General features: G+C 36.9%; 2 protein-coding genes across 5 annotated transcripts; both read right to left on the bottom strand.

Annotated features, from left to right (window-relative positions):
- Positions 1-431: 431 nt before the first annotated feature.
- golim4b (golgi integral membrane protein 4b) lies at positions 432-12,605 on the bottom strand. 4 transcript variants are annotated; one of them, XM_082172052.1, is made up of 13 exons: positions 12,132-12,605; positions 11,282-11,356; positions 11,053-11,129; positions 10,877-10,930; positions 10,610-10,760; positions 10,418-10,500; positions 9,158-9,241; positions 5,365-5,698; positions 5,049-5,128; positions 4,468-4,605; positions 2,842-2,910; positions 2,609-2,737; positions 432-2,466 (listed from the first exon to the last, which is right to left on the bottom strand). In XM_082172052.1, the coding sequence occupies exons 1-13, from the start codon at positions 12,316-12,318 to the stop codon at positions 2,380-2,382; spliced, it is 1,548 nt and encodes a 515-aa protein (XP_082028178.1). In that variant the 5' UTR covers positions 12,319-12,605; the 3' UTR covers positions 432-2,379. The 4 variants fall into 4 exon arrangements, with proteins under 4 accessions (XP_082028178.1, XP_082028175.1, XP_082028176.1 ...); XM_082172049.1 differs by having other exon boundaries at positions 432-2,737; XM_082172050.1 differs by having other exon boundaries at positions 432-2,737; positions 2,854-2,910.
- A 3,748-nt stretch (positions 12,606-16,353) lies between these two features.
- ptx3b (pentraxin 3, long b) lies at positions 16,354-20,210 on the bottom strand. The gene is made up of 3 exons (XM_082171793.1): positions 19,877-20,210; positions 18,320-18,877; positions 16,354-17,524 (listed from the first exon to the last, which is right to left on the bottom strand). The coding sequence occupies exons 1-3, from the start codon at positions 20,049-20,051 to the stop codon at positions 16,908-16,910; spliced, it is 1,350 nt and encodes a 449-aa protein (XP_082027919.1). The 5' UTR covers positions 20,052-20,210; the 3' UTR covers positions 16,354-16,907.
- Positions 20,211-23,237: the final 3,027 nt, after the last annotated feature.

The following is a 23,237-nucleotide window of genomic DNA, read 5'->3' as shown; positions in this document are numbered from 1 at the left end:
GAGAAGCATAAAAAAATCCATATAATTTTTAATTAAAATAATAGAATACTATTAGAGCTCATGTATAGCTTTAGAGCCATTCCACCGAAAGGGTGACATTTCTGTCCCCAGGACATTATATGTATAAAAATGTATGAAAATTAACTCTAAAATAAATTTTATTATTAAGCAAAATGTCCTGCACATTAAGCTAAGTACAAATTTTTAATATATAATTAAAAACATTAATAAAACTACATAGAACACAAAAAAATAGCATTTTGTGCATGTCCCCACTCTCTATCTCTAAACTGTACCATGAAATATAATGATTAAAATCCTTCAGAAATCGCATTGTTTTTTTGTTTTTTTTGCATTGTTGTTACTTTATATCCAATCTATGCTTTAAAATGTTTGTTTTTTTTATGAGAAAATGTTTTTTTTATCTAATGTTTTAGATAAAATACACACATAGTCGTGTCCCTGGGTTTTCACTCAGTCCTGTTACCCTAACACATCCCCCCTCTGAAAAACTTAGAATATTCCACAACACATTTTCAACTAAACAGGAAGTTGCATCATCTGGATCTTCTGAAGTAAATGGGAAGACCATTTTATGTCCTCTCATTTTAATTTCTGTATATTTTATGAAATTGAAACTATGACTGAGAAGGCCAATCTCAACATACTGTCCTGTTACCTAAATTATTTCTTAGATTTGATTTGTTTATTTTAAAAATATGAACTTTTGGTAACTTTTTGCTTAAAAACTCAATCCTGTTACTTTCAGTCCTGTTACTTATATGAAAAATAACAGGAGTGAGATAAAATAACAGGAGTGAGTAGACACCTCTGTTTTGTTGATTTTATACTGTAAATATTAGTTGATATACTATTCACCTGAATCATGAGTTTTAAGGTTGTATTAACAATGTATATTTACATTGTAGACATCAGCATTAGTTTTACAATGTGAACACCATACTTCCAGGAAGCCAGTCCACCACGAAGTGACTTAAACGTTTTGTCTTTGTCTTTCTTATATTTTGTAGAAGATGGAGAAACCCCAGGTGCCAGAAACACCCACCTATGGCAAGCTGTACGGGAAGGAGCAAGACACACCCGCAACCCTCTCTTTTCTCCCTTTTTTGTCTTAACTTCCCTCTTTCTCCCTCCCTCCCTCTCTCTCCACCTACTTCGCTGTGAAGTACTACTAGCACATAGTACATCACTTCAACACAGAAATCTCATACACACACATAGACAACTCATTCCTGTTACCAAGTGTTCATTCCTGTTACTATTTTTTTCTTTCTAAAACAATTATGTTAAACCACTGTTTTATCAGTTTTGTTTGGTCCATCATTTATACAATTGTTTAATAAATTAAATTATAAAAACAATTATAAACTTTAGGCTTCTGTCTTTAAAAAAAAAAAATGGCTTTGTGTTTTCTTATTAAAATACATCTTGCCTTAATATATAGTGATTTTGAACATTTAACCAACACTTTCTTGTGGGGAAAACAAAGGAATTAATTGACATGCTTTTAAAATGGCACATGAGTTTCGGTAACAGGACTGAGAAAACATGCGTCCATCTTTTGCTTTGAAACCTTGTAAAAAATTAAATAAAGTTGCCTGAGATTGACCAATACACACTTTGAATAGTTAAATATGTGTAGTATTAGATTCAGTGTTGAAAAAAGATAAAAAAATAAAGTTTAATTTTGAAGAGTTACAAAAAGCAAATGTCACCCATTCGGTGGAATGGCCCTTTAATATTTAATATTCTTATGTTTGACAGAGAAAGTCCAGATGTGCAAGATCTCAGATGAAAGTAATATGTGAGACAAAGTACAAATAGTAAAAAGAAACCTTTGAAAAGCATAAAAACATTTACAGTTTGTATTTTCTTTTTTTCCACTACTTCTTTGATGTAACTTCTATCTCTTACTACATTACTACTAAGTAAAAGATAACTGAAGATTAATTTAAAAACATTTAATTTAACCCATATTTAATATATATATATATATATATATATAAAGAATCTCAAGTACAGAACTGAGGGAATATTTAAAAATAAATAATAATTGCCTATAAGAAATCATTGAAATATTCTCTGACATATGGAATGTTTACTTTAGTTTTCATTCACCAGGGTGCCAGTTCATATCGCCTTAGTAAGATCAAGAAGATACAATGCTTTGACTATTTATAAATGCTGAACAAATCTTTGTACTTGAAAGTACAAGGCACTTGCACAAGTAGTCACTTAAAAAAAAAGTGATCACAGTTGTTGCACTTCAGTTTTCTGCCACTGGAAAGAAATTCAGTAGACACTAGAAGCAGTGATGTTCACATCTCATGCTTTTGATTGCTTTCCTTAAGGTCTTATTCATCCTCTCTTTATCACTGTTTCTTGGAAGCTCTCCTGCTTGGCATCGGTTTCGGCTTCTGGGTTTTCATTCAGTTTATTAAGGCCCTGAAACAATTCATTATTTTATGACATTTAAAATCTTCTGTTCTTGAAATGCACAATTTACCCTGTCTAACATTATAGTGCATGTAAATTCTGAATACATTGTTATGCATTGCAAGTACAGAGTGAAAATTCTTTCACTCACTAATTGATTGATAGGAAAAGACTTCTTAAGCATTTGGCTGACCCATGCTCCATTACGCTCACTGTAGGGATCTTCTCTCTCTTCCTCCCCTGCTCTCTTCTGTCTGTCATGCACTGAGTCATCAAGAGTCTAATGGATGTTGCAGTGGGGATGATGGGAACAAGTCATTTTTCATGTACCATTTTGTATCAGTTCCTCAGCACACCAGTCCATCAATGCCTGTATTCCCTCACCTCATCCTCTACATCGTCCTCATATTGCTCATCCGGCTGGTCCTTTTGCGGCTCTGGATTGCCTGCCACCTATTGATATAGTGCATCAGTAATCTGCTTATCATTCCATACCAGTGGGTTTACTTATTTTGCTGGCAAGTGGCAACTACTAACAGCGACTTTGTCAACAGGTTTACAATTTTAATTTTTATTTTAAATATAAAATGATATTAAAACTAAAATCAACATGTACAGTATGAAAATGGATGGTCATTTTAAGATTTGCTTATTTATAAGAAGTTATTTATAAGTGTGTGTTAGATTACGGCAAAGTTAATCTTAATGTAAAAATCTAAATGATACAAACTTCCATTCTAAAGTTTGGGGTCGGTAAGATTTTTTTTATGTTTTTGAAACATGTTCACCAAGGCTGCCTTTAAAATACAGCTATAAAAACAGTAATACTGAAATATTGTTACAATTTCAAATAAACCTTTTCTATTTTTATATATTTTTTAAAAGTAATTTATTCCTGTGATGGCAAAGCTGAATTGTCATCATCATTACTCCAGTCTTCAGTCACATCAGAAATCAAGCAAAGCATTTCTTATTATTATCATCAATGTTGAAAACAGTTATGCTGTCTAATATTTTTTGTGTAAAGTCTGATAGAGTTTTTCAGGATTCTTTGTTGAATAGAAAGTTCAAAATAACAAATATAATTTTTTCTATTAAAGGGGTCATATAATGGTACATGCACTTTTACAAGCTGATTGTACTGAAATGTGTGTTGGCAGTGCCTGTACACAACCATCATAAAATGATAAAAATCCATCCAGTGTTTTTTTTTTTTTATCTTCTTATATGTTTTCCCCTCTCAAATCAAGCCGTTCGACCGTGGTCGGACGCCCCTCCCACGATTGTTGATTGACAGCAGCGTTTCAACACAGACCCGCCCTCGCTCATGAGCGAGCTGTCAATCATAGTCCACGCGTCATTGTGATACGCTGGAGCACTGTCTATGAGCAGAATGGCGTCTAAGTGATTGTGGTGTTCTGTTCTTGGGTGTAATAACGAACACAGCAGTCATTTTGATGTTCCTAAATCCGAACCGCTGAAGACGCAGTGGCTGAGTTTGTTTTCGAAGGGAATATTCCCCACGATCAACGTCAATCCTTTCATGTTTGCGCAAATCATTTCTCACCAGACTGCTTTACAAACGAGGGTCAGTATAAAGCTGGTTTTGCTAAGAAGCTGCTCCTGAAAAAAGGATCGGTACCAACTATTTGTGTTCCTGCTGAACCTCCAGAAGAACAAGTGAGTGTAACGTTTTATTAACCTTTATATTAATATTTATATTAATCTGTGCAAATCGCTTGCTGCACGCTTCACGCTTTTTAATTAAAGTATATTACAAACTTTTAATTTAGACCCTAAAGAATGATATTAGCTTGTACAAAAATGGCATTATATGACCCCTTTAAATATTTTTTTTTGTTACAATGTAAAAGTCTTTACTGTCAATTTCGATCCTTGCTGAATACAAGTATTTCTTTAATTCCTTTAAAAAAATCTTAAAGTCCCTAAAAGACTTTGTTCCATGAATAATTGAAGATGAGCTTGTCTATACCCTTCTTGTAAACTCACCACAAGCTGCTCATCCACTTCAGGCCTGATCTTGTTCGCATTGGTCTTGTTCTCAGTTTCTTCTTCTGCCTCTTCAAATTCATATTCGTTCTGGTTGTTGGCCTCATTCTCAATGTTCATGTTTTTTTCTCCTAGGTCCTGTTCAAAGGAGCCGTTTTAAGAGAGAATGAGTCATTAATAAAAATCTTAAACTTCAAAGAAATTGTAATTTGCACTTCAATGTCAAATATTTGAGCTTTTCAAGAAATAATACAGAGAAAGTACAGCCATAGTTTCCACCACACTGCCTTGATGTTATTGAATAATTCATTTACGACTCAGCATGCAATTTGTCTACATTCATGCAGTGTGTAAGTGGTCCAAATCTGTTTTTTTCTTTCTGCATGTGACACAGATCTAATTTCTGAACAGCATCAACACATTGATCTTTTTAAATCTGATTTGGGCCACTTTAATTTCCGATCATGCAATTCTTACAGCAAAGACACTCAGTGCAGAGGAAAATTTGCAAATGCAGATCCAAAAAAGACAGAGACATTACTGTATACATAATAACACACATACTGCATTATCATACACACCTTGTTATGCTTTTGAGTGTCCTCTACATCTTTTGCATCTTCTCGTCCAGCCATAACATGATGTGATTGCACAGCATTTCCTGTATTTCAGCAGAAATCAAAACTTGCAACGTACTGTATATATAATATATAACCCTAACCATAACTGTATACTTTAATGGGTTATTAATTGTTGTTTTTGTTTTCCAATCTCAGCTATACAACTGCAACTTGGTTGCACTTTAGATTTTTTTTTTGTGCTAGAACCCATAGCTTCATAAAATACAGCAGTATCAGAAAAGGCCAATACCTGCCACAAAAAAATATCCTTCCTTACCAGCAATAACTGTATCCAAAGCCTCAAAGTGTACTTTGGTTCTGTGAAGTGGCTCTGTCTGTGTCTGTTTCTCTGGGCTTTGGCTTAGCGTGTTGCGAGGGTTAATGCCCAGCTCTTCTGGGTTTGATAAGGAATGTTCCAGCACTGCCTTTCCCCCGTTATCCTCTCCTCCTCTATCCTTTGATGTGCTTCTCTCCTCTTTCTTGCCATTTCCCTCAGCAAAAATATCAATTTTCCGAGGCTGCTTCATTGCCACTTTGGTCGCATTGTTATTTTCAATCTCCAACACACCTTGAGGGGATAACCCTTTTCCATTTTTCTCATATCCTTCCACCTGTAAAGGAGAAACATCCGTATGACCAAAGTGTGGTGTGGCCTGATGATAAGACACTTGCATTAGCCACAGTCACACATTTACATTATTAAGTTACATGAGTCATCTCATCCTGAAGTTGACAAACGAGCCCAAATGGCCTTTGAATATATACTTCAGCTGCAGTAGGAAGTGAGAATAATTTCAAAAAAGGATTAAGCCCTAATCCATTTGTGACCTGAGAGTGTGAACAGCACACATTCATGTCAACAGTAGGCTACTCCATAGCCTTTCTTAAAAATAAAAGGAAAGAAAGGCAGAATAATGAATGAGGGATTCTTTTAACATTGTATGTTGCATTTCCATCTGTACCTGAATGGGCATATTTTCCAGCTCCTCATTTAGGCTTTCTACTGTCTCCAGTATATAGCTGTGGGTGCGTTCAGTAGCAAATTTATCAATTTTTGCTGCTTGGCCTGCACTGGAGGCTTTATTGAGATTCTCTTTTAATCGCGTCAGCTCTTCCACCTGAAGCTTCATTCAAATATTGAATTAGGATGGAATTAAACATTTCTGATGTGATACTTTCTGATGCATGGACTGGGTAATGAAAGTTAAATAGTATGAGACCTGACGCTATGAGAGAAAGATGCTAACTCAGCAGTACAGAGATAATTCAAAACGTAAATTAAATAAACTACCCAGGAGAAAATGTACTGAATTTATAATGCAAGATAACTGCATGTTATATATTCTAACCTTCATAAATATTTTTAATAAAAGATATTTCCCGGTTTCATTTGAGAATGATTTTTCTTTTTTTTTCATATTACTTGATGCTACTGAAGAGATAATACCAGCAATGTAAGGTGAGGAAGAATAATTGAAGTAGTTAAAATATTAGAATGTGGCACAGTATATCCAGTCAGACAAAATGACAGTATTAAAATGTTAATGGCATGCAAACATACATCACTCACACAGGGTCAACTGTCAGGGAGGAAACACAACTGTAGTATTTACAGCTTGAACCTGTGGCCTGAGGCATAGAAAAAGATTAACCATATGAGACTTCAGACATGCACAAAGACATTGCTAGACAGGAGCTTCAAATCTGTCTGCACATTTCATCCGCTGTCTTTGTAGGGTGAGAAGGCATAAAATGAGATGAGAACATTAGTAGGTTCAAAGGTTTAGGCTCAGTAATATATATACAGTGAGGAAAATAAGTATTTGAACACCCTGCTATTTTGCAAGTTCTCCCACTTAGAAATCATGGAGGGGTCTGAAATTGTCATCGTAGGTGCATGTCCACTGTGAGAGACATAATACAAAATAAAAAAATCCAGAAATCACAATATATGATTTTTTAACTATTTATTTGTATGATACAGCTGCAAATAAGTATTTGAACACCTGTCTATCAGCTAGAATTCTGACCCTCAAAGACCTGTTAGTCTGCCTTTAAAATGTCCACCTCCACTCCATTTATTATCCTAAATTAGATGCACCTGTTTGAGGTTGTTAGCTGCATAGAGACACCTGTCCACCCCATACAATCAGTAAGAATCCAACTACTAACATGGCCAAGACCAAAGAGCTGTCCAAAGACACTACAGACAAAATTGTACACCTCCACAAGGCTGGAAAGGGCTACGGGGAAATTGCCAAGCAGCTTGGTGAAAAAAGGTCCACTGTTGGAGCAATCATTAGAAAATGGAAGAAGCTAAACATGACTGTCAATCTCCCTCGGACTGGGGCTCCATGCAAGATCTCACCTCGTGGGGTCTCAATGATCCTAAGAAAGGTGAGAAATCAGCCCAGAACTACACGGGAGGAGCTGGTCAATAACCTGAAAAGAGCTGGGACCACCGTTTCCAAGGTTACTGTTGGTAATACACTAAGACGTCATGGTTTGAAATCATGCATGGCACGGAAGGTTCCCCTGCTTAAACCAGCACATGTCAAGGCCCGTCTTAAGTTTGCCAATGACCATTTGGATGATCCGGAGGAGTCATGGGAGAAAGTCATGTGGTCAGATGAGACCAAAATATAACTTTTTGGTCATAATTCCACTAAACGTGTTTGGAGGAAGAAGAATGATGAGTACCATCCCAAGAACACCATCCCTACTGTGAAGCATGGTTTGGGGGTGTTTTTCTGCACATGGGACAGGGCGACTGCACTGTATTAAGGAGAGGATGACCGGGGCCATGTATTGCGAGATTTTGGGGAACAACCTCCTTCCTTCAGTTAGAGCATTGAAGATGGGTCGAGGCTGGGTCTTCCAACATGACAATGACCCGAAGCACACAGCCAGGATAACCAAGGAGTGGCTCTGTAAGAAGCATATCAAGGTTCTGGCGTGGCCTAGCCAGTCTCCAGACCTAAACCCAATAGAGAATCTTTGGAGGGAGCTGAAACTCCATGTTTCTCAGCGACAGCCCAGAAACCTGACTGATCTAGAGAAGATCTGTGTGGAGGAGTGGGCCAAAATCCCTCCTGCAGTGTGTGCAAACCTGGTGAAAAACTACAGGAAACATTTGACCTCTGTAATTGCAAACAAAGGCTACTGTACCAAATATTAACATTGATTTTCTCAGGTGTTCAAATACTTATTTGCAGCTGTATCATACAAATAAATAGTTAAAAAATCATACATTGTGATTTCTGGATTTTTTTTTTTAGATTATATCGGTCACAGTGGACATGCACCTACGATGACAATTTCAGACCCCTCCATGATTTCCAGGTGGGAGAACTTGCAAAATAGCAGGGTGTTCAAATACTTATTTTCCTCACTGTATATACAGTGGGGAGAACAAGTATTTGATACACTGCCGATTTTGCAGGTAAAATAAAATGCAATAAAATGCAAATGAATTACTTAAAAATCATACAATGCGATTTTCTGGATTTCTGTTTTAGATTCCGTCACTCACAGTTGAAGAGTACCTAAGATAAAAATTACAGACTTCTACATGCTTTGTAAAATCGATAGTGTATCAAATACTTGTTCTCCCCACTGTAGATCTGTTACGGGTAATGCATGTATGCTATATTGAACAGCAGCAGCATGCCTTACTTGCTCACAGCAGTGTGTAGTGTATGTATTGGCATCAGCAAGCCTCTTACTTGGGCTGCTGCAGCAACAATAACCAACAGCAGCAGCAGCGTAGCAGATCAAGACCAAACATATCAACATTGTCATATCCATGACTAAGTAGTCATGACAGAACTTTTATTGCTTTCTTACATTAATAGCAATCAGTATACATTAAGTGTTAAGAATTAGTATAAGGAAAGTCAATATTTTGGAATGCAATTTCAAAATACAATTGTTCTTTTACAGTATATGCCGATTTGTTATTGTATTTGTTTAAAGCGTTGCAGCATGCATTAGCAGAATGATGTACTTCAAGCAATATATCTAGAATAGGTTCAGGCAAACTTATAGTAGTAGTCATGACTCTGTGTTACCTGAGCTGCAGCAAGTGCATTTTTATGGTCTTCTAATGTGAGTGTGAGATGATCTTTTGAAGCTTGCAGGTTCTTGTGCTGTTCCTGAAATGGTGAATGGTGTAATTTCAATATGGCCATCTTGAATATTAGGAGTAGTCCGCACAGAAATAGAGATGTTCGGTCTTGATGACAATTTGTAGGGCAACCCATAAGCTAATTTGCCATGGGTTCCCTCTGGAATTAAAGGGGTCCTATTATGCCCTTTTACAAAGTCTTGATTTTGTTTCTGGGGTGTACTAGAATATGTTTTCATGCTTGATGATTTTTTTATTTTAAAAAAGCATTATTTTTAACATACTTTACATTATTACAGCACCTCTCTCCCCAGTCTGGCTCCAACACACAGATTTCGATAAAGCCCCTCCTTCCAAAATACAAAATGTGCTGTGATTGGTTAGCTGGCCTAGTGTGTTGTGATTGGCACCGCTAAACGCGTGTTCAGGAAATGTCCCACCCCTCCATAATTGTGAGTTCTTCTCTAGTGTAAATATGAATAGGGATAGCATCAATTTCAAACCAATTCAAGTCCAATTCAGACCCTGACAATGTTATTGAACAAGAGGATTTCACAGGACATTTCAGATTGGTATGTTTTTGTAATTGTCTTTAAACTAAGGTAATACAAACAGTAATCGATAAAAAAAAACATGGTTAATTTTCCTAAGAGGCGGTGGACCGTCTTACAAAAGTGAGAGCTTACAAAATCAACAGAAAACAAGCTGTTCTCTATAAAATGTGCAGCACACAGATAAACTTTGGGGTTATAATGTTCAGGAACAGTGTTTAAAATAAATGAACCACAAGTTCGTGAGCCTTACACTGTCTTCTCTAATGCAGCTCAAACAGGCCTCATCCTGTTTTTTTGCGTATTCCGTGGGCGCTGATTATTTAAATTAGTAACATCATGATTTCATCAGATCCAGAAAAAGGGCGTTGTAGTCCAAACAAGCCGATCGTTGTACTTCTTGAAAAGGGGATTCTGTTAAATAAAATATCTCCCTTTGGATTGGTCTTTGAGCTTTGTAACATTGCAGATCTTTTTTATGCTCAAACAGCAACATTACACACTAACTAAATATGAAAAAGTGGAATAACATAATAGGACCCCTTTAAGGTTTAGAACTACAAACTGAATAGCAATATTATTTATGCAAATTCAAGCTCCCTTTAAACCATAATCACATAATGTATCCCAGAATCCTTTGTAGTTTCTCTGACCTGCACATCAAGTAACTGTGTGTAGATGTCCTGATGAGCTTTCCGCAGCTGTCTGTTCTCCTCGCGAAGGTTGTACACATTCTCTAAAAGTAGGAAAAAAGGTGATGAAAGACTCTGGATGGATTTGGTCTGAGCCTTAAATCTGATGACTCTGAATACATCAACAAGAATAAGAGTAGCACTCTGGCTTACCTTTCAGTCTGGATATTTCAACCTCCTTCTCTCTCTGCAAGTTGTCTATTTCCAGCCTGTGCTCATCCAGCACACGTTCATGATCCTGCCCTTGATTCTGGTGCTTCTCTTGAAGTTCATAGTATTGCATCTTTAAGTCTTCATGCTGGGACTGATTAGTTGCATGCAAAAGAAGTCGATATCCAAAGAAGAATTATTCCGTAAATTATTCCATAACTGGATTACAGAATTACTTTTTAAGAACTCCCATTATGAATGTCATCTCACCTTCAGTATTTGGTGCTCTGTCTGCAGAGCATTCAGTCGATAGGTTGAATCTTGCTGTTAGGTCGAACAAAACTGCAAGTTATTATGCATCCATGATAGCTGAAACGGCTCTTTCAGCTCTATCATGTTTACACATCATTTAGCAAGCAATCAAAACACCATACGCTTTAAATTACCTTTTCTTTGTTGAGGGCCTTCTGTGATTCCCGCTTAAACACAAGGAAATCTATGATGTATTGACAATCAATAGAGGCTTTTAAAAACAAACATGAAGCACACTGCATTCAGCACAACCTGGACTCATTATCATTCATTATCTATCATCATCATTATCAAATCGCATACAGATTAAGTGGCTTGTGTAAATCAGGAAATCAATTAGTGTGCAAATGAACAGGACATTACCCTCCTCAGCCTTCTTATGCTCGAATCTCTCTTTCTGGAGGGATTTCTCTAGTTTAGAATGATGCTCATATACCACTGAAAAGGGAGAGAAAAACATATTTTTATTAACCTTACTGGCACCTTTTTTTTGCTATTGTGATATTATTAATCAAATTGTTTTACTCCATAACCATCACTGTAATGCAAAAATCTCATTCTCAATTGTGAAACATGAAAAATAAGGAATAATTAACGTATAATATATATTTTTAGATATACATCATACTAGCATTATTGTAGGCTACTGCCTTTAATTGAATACAGTAAAACTGTATTTCTTACTGTAATAGATTAATACAAATAATGAGAAAACTTTAGAGGGTTAAATTAGCCTTAACTGTCCTGCAAATAATTTCTCAATGCACAATATATTTCATTACTGTTTTGTTTTGGGCTGAAATGTGATCTGGACATTTCTTGACAGGTTTCATGACATTCACCAGATATATTATGAACTGCAATCTGGCACAGAGAGGTGAAAATCCTCAGTATAGTGTTATCCAATGTTTGTCAAAGGACTCCATTCAAAAGCTCAAGAGACAGAAAGCATTGCCATCAAATGAAAGCTAATAAGTATACTCAAGGAATGTTGTTCACAAGAAAATCTTGATGCTGTTCTGATGCGTGCTATCTACTCCATTAGTATGTGCCAACTATTATGATAGGATAAGATAAATTAACAAACAGGCAAAAACATTTTGAATAGAAATCTCCGGAGGCATGCAGCACATCTCAAAACGATCATGTAAGCCCTAATCAAACATCTAATACACAGTGCCTTCACTGTAGGATCTTTTCATTAATTTTCTACCTTGCAGCTGCGCAGAAAGTGACTCTTGATGCTGCTGGTACTTCAAAGCCGTCGCCTCAGTCTTTTTCAGCTCTTTATGCATCTCATATGAGACCATGAAGGCGCACAACGTCCCGCAAACGAAGATGAGAAGTAGGAAAGACTGAAATATTCTTCTCTGTCGTCTCGAACAAATTCCTTTCCCCATCTTTTCCTCCTCTTCTTGAGTAGACGGTAAAGACTATGTGCCATCCGATTTTTCAGTAACGTAAATGTTTAGGAGAGCCACAATGATCCGTCTGTTTATTTTTTTCCCCTTGCGATGCTGTGCCTTTAATGGACGCACCCGTTAATTTCTCGTATACCCTACTTTTTAAGTTAGCTCTAATTATAGGCTACTTCTCCCTTACGGAAAAAAGTCCGACTAATGACTATGAATTGGCTTTTTCAAAACTTTCATACGTGTCAAAGGACTGTCATTACAGTCAGTTTGTTCTCGCCAACTCCTCCCTTTTGAGTACAGTGCCACCCAGAGGCCAGTGCGCACACCTACAACATTTACACAGGTCCGAAGACTACAAAATACATAAACGATGACGCAGTGGTCTTATAAATGAGTGCTTTCTCACCTATGGGTGCAGTGGTGCACATATTTGTGACCCTGGACCACAAAACCAGTAACATGGAGCAATTTTATGAAATTTAGATTTATACATCACATGAAAGCTGAATAAATAAGCTTTTTTAAATTGATGTAGGTTTGTTACGATAGGACAATATTTGGCCGAGATAGCCTACAACTATTTGAAAATCTGGAATCTGACGGTGCAAAAAAATCGAAACATTGAGAAAATCGCCTTTAAAGTTGTCCATTTATGTTCGCAATTATGCTGCATTCACTCACAAAAATACATGTTTTATATATTTACAGTAGGAAATTTACAAAATATCTTCATGGAACATGATCTTTAGGCTACTTAATAGCCTAATGATTTTTGCCATATAGAAAAATCGATATTTTTGACCCATACAATGTATTGTTGGCTATTGCCACAAATATACCCGTGCTACTTGTGACTGGTTTTGTGATCCAGGGTCACATTTATTATTATGTTTTTCTGAAAGTCATTAGCCTACCATCTGTAGGCTACCACACTGTAATTTCCACCACACTTCAGATTGTGTTGTGTAATTTAATAGCGTTTTATGGAGCTTCAATAAAATACGATTTTAAACATTACTGGAATTAATGTAAATGTAGCCTATAATGTATATAATACAACTACTTTTTTATTGCTATGGCTAATTCCTAGCATTTTATGTAAAAACAATTATATTGTCTCACTCATTTGCATAATTTGACAAAATTACATATTTTTAATTACACACAATAAAGATTCTGTTTATTATATAGATCGTCTTATTATATAGACTAATTTTCTAATTTCTGGCTGCAACAAATTAATTAAATTATATTTAATGAGTAGGCCTACATGAAATTCAGATGAAAAGCTTCCATGGTAAGTTTAAAAGTTTACACACTGAATCAAGGGTATCTGCTGAGACCAGTTTTGTCATTTAACTTTTAAACTATTAAACTTACCATGGAAGCTTTTCATCTGAATTTCATGTAGGCCTACTCATTAAATATAATTTAATTAATTTGTTGCAGCCAGAAATTAGAAAATTAGTCTATATAATAAGACGATCTATATAATAAACAGAAGGGTATCAAGGGTATCTCCTGAGACCATTGTCATTTAACTTTTAACATGTTTGCAAATCAAACCAGATGTTTGTCACAGTTGCCTCTTAAATCATCCGCATTGTTCTTTGATATATGTTGTGCAGCTGTGAAATTGATAACGGTGCTTTGCAGTCCTTTGTCTCATGGGCTGATCACGACTATACTGGATGTTGTGGAACATGGTACTGGGGTCAGGAGGAGAAGCCCACTCCACAGAGTAGAGTTCAGGAACAGAGGAGCTTTTAAAAGGCTGATCCGCCGACCTGCCAGGCGCACTGTGAATAGACGAGAGCTATGGGTGCCATCTATTGCAAAAATAGTTGAGTCTTTTCTCTTTAGCCGTGACTCCAGGTCTGATGCAACCTCTTTCCAGTTTCCTGCTGTTATCTGGGATCATGAGGATGTCGATCAGAGAGCCAGTCAGATGTGATGTTCCCACTGTGTAAGATCTACTTTTTACTCTTACCTGTGAAGTTCATGAGCTCAAAACCTCAGACTACAAACACTACAACTTTACAGGTGTGTGAAAATAAAATCTAGATATAAATTAAATCAGAATTACAACTCACTGTAACTAAAATCACCAGTAACAGCATCTCCTGCATGGAGAGATGAATGGCAGATCAGTATTTGATCAACTTATTACTGTCACACAGATCCTGAAAGCTTCCTGTCTGTGGGATGAATTTTATAATTCATAATGTTATCTTTTATTATTTCAGGTGTTTCAGAGTACATTATGCTGGTAAATTGCAATTATCTTGCATCTGTATTTTTTTGTCACGTCTCTCAGTTTTATTGTGTGAATGCAGTGAAGAACACGTCTTTCATAAAAAATTATCTTGACTCATGGATTTGTCCTGTATTTTGATAGACTTTCTCATGACCACCCAGTTCACATATCTTTAAAGATTTTCAATTTAATATAATATAATATCTAATATTCAACTGTGAGTCAAGCCCTTGAGAAAAGATCTTTACCTCACTGCTTTATGGAGCTTTTTCACAAATGATGATGCTTTTCCACAGCTATTAACATTGGAATTATTTCAAGGTGTTTCATATTATAAAACAAAAAAACAAAACAAAAAACATTAATGTACATTTATAACACTACTCTGTATTCTTACTTTGGCATTAAATTACAGAAAACCAGTTAACACTGCTGTGAGGGTTTGTAAAACAGCTGAGGGAATGACATCCTTGAATTTTACATCTTTCTCTCCTCTGGCCAACGCAATCAATTTCTCCATATTTTTTCCCCCATATTTTGGAAAGTCATAGAAACACTATGCATTTTTTCTTTTGCTATTGGAGCAAATGTGAATGCAAAAATTATGTTTGTTAGTTTCTATAGTACTATCTATAAATAATTAATAAATTATCTATAAATAATTTACCCAACTATGACAAATTCTGCTTCTGAGAAATAGGTCTTTTCCTAGCTTTTTCCATTGATATCAAAATTTGACATGAAAAAAGGGCTCCTACAATTATTTTGGGACAATGATTAAACAATAAAGTTGACACATGTTTTTGTTTTTTTTGTTTTTTTGAGGAGTTGGTAAAGTTTCTAATGTGTCCTACAATTTTTATTTTTTTTTAAACTTAATTTTACACAAAAAAAATCAACTCCTGGGAAATAAAAGTGCCAGAAGTAGAAAAGGTGCCCCAATGAAACATGAAAGATTCTTTTTAATAAGCACATCCATCCTAAATTGTGTTTTGCTGGTACTATTTGGGAATATAGCCCTATTTTTTGGGAATACTTTACATTTATATTATGTAAAGATACATCAGTTTTGCATTCATCTATCTTAACTGAAATTCATCATAATTTGAATTGTGAACTGTAAATCTGTAAGGATTGCCAAATAATTATGAGCTCTATAAATGTACATCTTTTATGAACATTGTTTGAGATATCTTATATACAGATTCTTTACTTTAAAACCTAGTTTTTTTACTAGACCATTGTCATGTTACAAAACTTTAGAATCAATAGCAATGTTTTTAAACATAATTATAATGCTGAAACAGCAAGTGAATACATTAGCATTTATATTGATGTGTTAGGCCTTCATACTGGTGAAACATTGCCATGTAGGTTAACAGGACAAAGTTAGGTCAGTCAACATAAAGGGCTCTGACCTTATACCTCTCTCACCACTGGAAAATACTGCTCATTGTAACAATCATTACACATACACATGTGGGTGTAATTTCAGAGCACACGCCTTGTTTGGGTTCATTTTATAGTATGTGTGGTCAGACTGGACCAACTGGCAATAGTCATGTTGGAGCAACACCTATGCAGCAAACATTGTAAATTACTAAACTACAAGAACAGGAAAATCTGTTTCGAATTATTGTACAGTGTAAAAAGTCATGTCCAACACGGTGCTGCAAATAAATCCAGACTTGCCCCACCTTAAGTCATTAAAATGTAAATTTGGTACAACAGAGAAGCAGTTCTGCTATTTGTAGTCCATTAAATTATGCTCACTGAGCCACACCACTAGAATTTATTAGCTTTTTACTCATTTAACTGATTTATTTACATGTTAATGCAATTTACTCTTTAATGTGCTAAAATGAAATAAAATACTACACAATATAAACTATTTTAATTGGCTTTGTGTACCGTGTTTTAAGGTCAAAAAGGATCCTCTCAAGAGTTCACCCAAAAATGAAAATTCTATCATCATACTCACCTTCATGTTGTCCCAAACCTGCTTGATTTTCTTTCTTCTGTGAAGCACAAAAGAAGACTTATTTCAGCTGAGTATTTCAGCTGTTTCTGATATACCATTAAAGTCTGTTGCACCTCATTGATTTTCATTGGACAAAAACAATGAGAAATTGATCAAAATATCTTCTTTTGTGCTCCACAGAACAAGGAATGGCATGAGGGTGAGTAAAATAAATTTTTGGGTAGATTATCCCTTTAAGCAGTGCTTTTTATTTGGAATGAAAAAGAAGTTAATTATAAAATCATTGATGATATACAATATAATATACAACATATTGTGATGAATATTGGTGCAGTCTCAGTTGATATATTGAGCGCCACCATGTGGAATGATCTCTGAAACACCCCATCCAATCACATTCCCGCGGCCATCACAAGATCCGTCGTGATTGGCGTACTCTTTAATCCTCTCTGCTTCCAGCACATGGTCCCACATGTTAACCCCAGTCATTTTCCCAGTGAAGGCAACCGATGAGTCCAGATCTCTGTAGAAACCCGACCGGCTGCGCTCTTGCCCGAGCAGAAAGAACCCGTCACCGGACAATACGTTCCCCTCGGCTACTCCATGCTCTCTGGCAACATTCTCACCATTCACCCACAAAGAGGCCAGCCCCTGCTCCGAGCTCCAAGCTGCACAGAAGTGTCCCCACTGTCCATCTGTTACTACGCTGTGAGCTTCCACTAGATGGGTCTCACCGCCCACCGTGAGGAGCACCGAGCGCCTTGCCAAGAGAAGCTGGAGCTCTTGAGGTTGTTTCTTGGTTCCATAAGAGAAAATCACTGTTTTATTTAGAGACTGAGTCACTTTGGCCCATAGACAGATGGTGAATGATTGTAGGGACATGGACATGGAAGGTGTTACTTCTACAAAGATGTGCTTGGAGCGCATTGGGAATAATAAAGCCATTTCACAGCCTTAAAAAAAGAGAATGAGAGTTAGCATAAAATTCAAGATTAATTATTGCATTAAATCAGCATGAAAATACTGACAGGTATTTGCAAAGTATATATTTATTATTTTTCAGGGCCACAGAAATGATATATTAGACATTTTAGGCTATTAAATATAGGCAACACACTACCGGACCGGTCAAAAGTTTGGAATCATTATGATTTTTTTGTGTTTTTGATGATAAATTAATAATTTCAATTAATAATGTTTATATTTTTTATCAATGTTTACAATGTTTTTGCTGCTTATTATTTTTGTGTTTCAGAAAGTTCAAAAGAACAGCATTTATTTGAAATGGAAATCTTTTGTAACATTATAAATGTCTTTACTGTCACTTAGGAACATTTTTATGCGCCCGTATAACATGTATAAGGGTTTCCACAAATATATCAAGCTGCAAAAGCTGTTTTCAACATTGATAATAATAAGAAATGTTTCTTCAGCACCAAATCAGCATATTAGAATGATTTCTGAAGAATCTTGTGACACTGAAGACTAGAGTAATGGCTGCTGAAAATTTCTTCATCACAAATTTTTCATCACAATATTTTTTTTTTTTACATAATATTAAATTAGAAAACAGTCATTTTAAATTGCAATAATATTTCACGATATTTTTACTGTATTTGTCTGTCTGTCCTGTCTGTTCCCTATGCCCTAAACCAAATTGCCCTTTGCGGATTAGCAAAGTGTATTAAATTAAAATAATAAACAGTGAAATCATCATTCATTTGTTTTCGTATAGTTGAAACATCTACCTGAGGGCAGATAGCGGTGTGCCGTTGCTCTTTGGAAAAGGGCCAGCTGGGCATGTACTTTTTGGAGATCTACAGCGGTGGCCATTAGCGCTCTCTCCAGTTTCCCGCCATCCACATTGCTTGCTTCTTGTTCCTTTGGATAAGCAGAGAATGACTTCATGGCCACTTGTCCCAGACCTGCTCCTAGCACTGAGTTGCTCTCCAGTTTGGTGAGACGGGAGGCCTGGCTCCTGCTGAACTGAATGAGCTGCTGTAACGTCTCATTGTTTTGGGCTTGATACATATCTGCAACCTTTCTGAGCTGCTCCATGGCTTGGTTCAGATTGCGGTTCATCTGTTCACTTATACATTTGCAGGTGTTTTCTGAAGCTTGGACGCACGCTTTGTTGTTGTTTAGCTTATGGAGCTCCTTCCATATGGTGTCCATCTCTGCCTTAACCATGTCTTCAGTCTGCTGCATGAGCATGTCTTGCTTCATCTGAGAGTCCTCCAGCATGATGAAAAGTTTGTCCCAGCGTGAGAGGTCTTGAGGCGGACAGGGAATTTGTGTAGGTCCAGCTGTAAAAAAAAGAGCATGATTTTTACTGCTCTGTGTTTGTGTATGTGACCGAAAAGGTACTAACATCATGTAATAATTCTAAACAAAATGTACTTTTATTTAAATAAATTTGTCATCATGCTTTCTTCCTAGGGCCACAGATGAAGGTTGTGTAGCAGGCTCAAAAATTGCTAAATGCAGATTTGCTTGTTCCTCAGCACCTAACTTAAATAACAGAGACAAGTTCTCTGAAAATGAATAACCTTATGCTCATAAGCATCCTCTGGTTAATAAGTTCAAGCTCCAGGCTTGGGTTTGCAGGAGAGAGCGTCAGTGGAAAGGTATGTAAATGTCAAATGTCATGAAACCTACCAACACTTTTGCTTTTTTAAAAGCTAGGGGTCATGACCCGTGACACATTATGCTTTCATATCACTGTGCATTACTAATACAGATGAATTATTCAAATACATTTGGGTTGTTGACATAAAACAATTTTAGAATGTTGCCATATCCTGTGGTGTGATATGGCACATCTAAAACTATTAACAACAGTATTTTGCTACATAATTTGATTGGTTATGTGGATTATTTGTGGTTTTAATTTTTAAGTTGGAACTCTGTAAGATCATTAAAACTTGTGAAAAGCCAAACTGTTTAAAATCCACTACATGAAATATATGTACTTTTAATATTAAGTTGTCACAGTTCAAGACCATTTAAAATGGATGGGTGGAGGCAAAATTGTGAAAATTGTGAAAAGAAAATTAACAAGAAACGATGACTAGATATATCACCAAATGTAGCCTTCATACATTATCAATATTAACTTGAATATATATGTGTTTGTTCACCTACCCATTTACTCAATATTTCTGTTAGTTTAATTTTAAAGTAATTTGCCATGCTGTCAGTTATTTTAAGAAGTCAAATGAGAATATAAATTTCAGTACAAAAAACAAAAACACATTTATAAATAAAAATGAAGCGACTTCTGAAATAAATTTTTAAAAACTTACTTTGCAGGCGGTCACCATTGGAGATTTCGTTATAGTAGGAATCAGAATACTCCTCTCCATAATCATAACCAAACACATTCCCACTCAAAAAGCAGGGCAGGCAGAGGGCCAACACGGCCCCGGGCGCATACATTCTGATGTTAATGCTGGTCTGTATGTTAGTCTGTCTCTGCATGTAATCAGATTATTTTGAAGTAAATCAGATGTTCCACAGCCACTAAGATCCCTTGTGGGGTTTTTTTTCTATGTTGTAACTCAGCCACCGTGCCTCATGTGCCTGGAAGCCCACTGAGTGTGCATGAGTCTGAGCAAGCTCTTTTAAACAGCACTCAGAGCAGGGCTGTCACACTGTGAGTAATGCTTTGTTGGAGGTGGGCAGCATATATGATGTATTCAAATGTCACAGTCTCTACCGCTGTTTGGACAATAAATTGTCATGGGGGTGTGGCAAGGAAAATAGGAAAGGGGTTGGGTCTCCCCAAATGAGAATTCTGCCTCAAGTCAAGGTAAAAGGATAGAGAGATTTGGACAAAAAAGATGTTTGATATTATGGGAGTAGCTATAATAACTCCAGAGGGAGCTTCCATTGTCCATGACAGTGAAACCAGCAGTAAGAAAGATATGAATCGAGAAGTTAACTTGTAGATAACATTACGAGTTAATTTTTCGATTCATATCTTTCTTATTGCTGTTCAACACATGAATGTGCCAGTTCCACTTTTGACTCTTAAAGGGAAAGTTCACCCACAAATGAGAATTCTGTCAGAGTATTGCAACTCTCCATTCAATGAAGGTCAGTTGGGTCCAACACAACAAACAACATGAGACATTTTTGTGTTGCACAGATGAAAGAAAGCCATACAGGTTTGGAACAACTATAGAGGGTTGTAAATGATGAATAAATGACAGAATGTTCATTTTTGGGTAAACTATTCTTTTCATATTCTGAGGTTTCAGCTCTGAATATTAACAGGATGTGTAAATATTAACTGTGGGTGCATTAGAGCATCAACTCTTTGCTGAATGAAGTTTAACTCATTTTGTCAGATTGAAGAGGACTTGGGAATTAAATTACGCAACACAATATTGAATTAATTGTGTCAAGACCTATATTCATAAATTACCAGCAGATCTTCAGGGAGGCGCAGGACAAACAAAGCATGATTGTGTAATATGTACTGCTTGGAGACGTAACTAGGAGATCCAAACGCAAGCTTTATCGAGTGAAATCCATAATCATAATCCATTTAACATGCATAAGGTCAAAACCACCAGGTAAACAATCTAGATACAGACAAAGGTCCAAGGCACAGGCAAACAGGGCAATCCAGGGAGATAGGCAGAAGAACAAGACCATGACAATGTAAGCAGAAATAGCATTCTGAAATGCAGTGTAACACAAATATGCAGCAAGATTTCACAAAGAATGACTGAACACACAGAACAAGATATTAATACACAGGTAACAGGAATCAGAACATAATGAGCTCAGGCAATGAATCATGGCAAATGCAGTTCATTATACAATCAAGGAGACAGGACAAGTGCCCTCTGGTGGCTATCATCTGCACTCCAGCTGACAGGCGTGACATAGCCCCCCCTTAAGGGGGCGTCTTTCACATAAATCCAGGAGAGAGGTGGCATGGAGGTGGAACCGGGGAGGGACGGAGGGCCAGGTCCATGGACAGGAAACAAGACTTGGAACTGAGATGGATCGTGGAACCGGCAGAGCAGGTGACCAGGGCAAATCAGGCAAAGCAGGTGGCCAGGTCGAAGCCGGCAGGGCTGAAGACTCTGGTGTCCATAACGGCTGAAGACTCTGGCGTGACGACCATGATGGCTGAAGACTCTGGTGTCCATGACGGCTGAAGACTCTGGCGTGACAGCCATGACGGCTGAAGACTCTGGCATGACGGCCAAGATGGCTGAAGGCTCTGGCGTGGTGGCCATGATGGCTGAAGGCTCTGGTGTGATGACCATAACGGCTGAAGACTCTGGTGTGACAGCCATGATGGCTGAAGACTCTGGCATGACGGCCAAGATGGCTGAAGGCTCTGGTGTGACGGCCATGACGGCTGAAGGCTCTGGTGTGACGACCATGACGGCTGAAGACTCAGGCGTGACGGCCATGATGGCTGAAGACTCTGGCATGACGGCCATGACGGCTGAAGACTCTGGCATGACGGCCATGATGGCTGGAGGCTCTGGTGTGACGGCCATGACGGCTGAAAGCTCTGATGTAGCGGCCATTTTGTGACAAGGCTCTGGCGGGTGCGACATGACGACTGAGGATTCTAAACTCAGAAGTGTTGTGACTCGTGAGCATTGGACTTAAGATCATCAGACTAGGAATTGCTGAACACCGTGTTGGGCAAAGCTCTATGGCCCAAAAAAAAAGTGTTTAGGGGAAGGGTCCTCCTCTACTTCATTCACCATGAAAGAGGAACCATGTGTATGTGTAACCTCAATACATTATGAAGGAACAGACTGAACATTAGAAGTCGAAGGATTGTGGCTTGAACACTTGAAGTTGATTATTTTTCCAGCATAATATATATATATTTTTTTTAGATCAATCAAACCAGAGCAGTTTTAAACTAATGCTCCACCCACTGCTTATGAGCAGAGATTTTTTTTTAGAAACACAGCCAAATAATTTACAGACGTCTGTTAAATACTCCTTGTCTGGGGCGTGTCTATAGTTTCCAATAGTTTTTTTTTTGAAAGTGACAGAAATAGCATTGTTTAATTGTGCTGTGCACATGCGTTAATCATTATCACGTTCTTAGAGCTTTTCTCCAAAAGTGCAACTTATTCTTGTATATTACTATGTTAAAAAAAAAAACTGAACATAATACTTAAGCACACTGAAAAGAATTTCTTTGGCACCCAAATTGATTAAAATATGCTTTTATACATTTTACAATCCTGATGGTAATCATTATACAGTTTTATTATGGTGACTTTAAACATTTCCTAGATATTTTAGTTCAGTGGTTTAAAGGGTGATTTCACCCAAAAATGAAAATTCTGTCATTAATTACTCACCTTCATGTCGTTCCAACCTGTAAGACTTTCCTTCACCTCCGGAACAGAGAAGGAGATCTTTTTAATTAAATCTGAGAGATTTCTGTCCCTCCCAGCTCATAGAGTTCATAAAGAGATCATAAAATTAGTCAATATGAATCGAGCAGATTATGATCCAAATTTTCTGAAGAGACATGCTTTATATGATGAACAGACTGAATTTAGGCTTTTAGTAAACAGAGAACAAAGCTCTTGAGGAAGCTCAAATGTGCTGCGTAACACGAGAATGAACCTCATTGGTTCTTGAACGTAAAGAGAACATGCTTGAGCTTCA

The sequence above is a fragment of the Leuciscus leuciscus genome, assembly GCF_965113295.1.
Source record: "Leuciscus leuciscus genome assembly, chromosome: 6".
NCBI lineage: Eukaryota > Metazoa > Chordata > Actinopteri > Cypriniformes > Leuciscidae > Leuciscus > Leuciscus leuciscus.
Note: the sequence above shows the minus strand (reverse complement) of the source record. Positions and strands in the feature narration are given on the sequence as shown.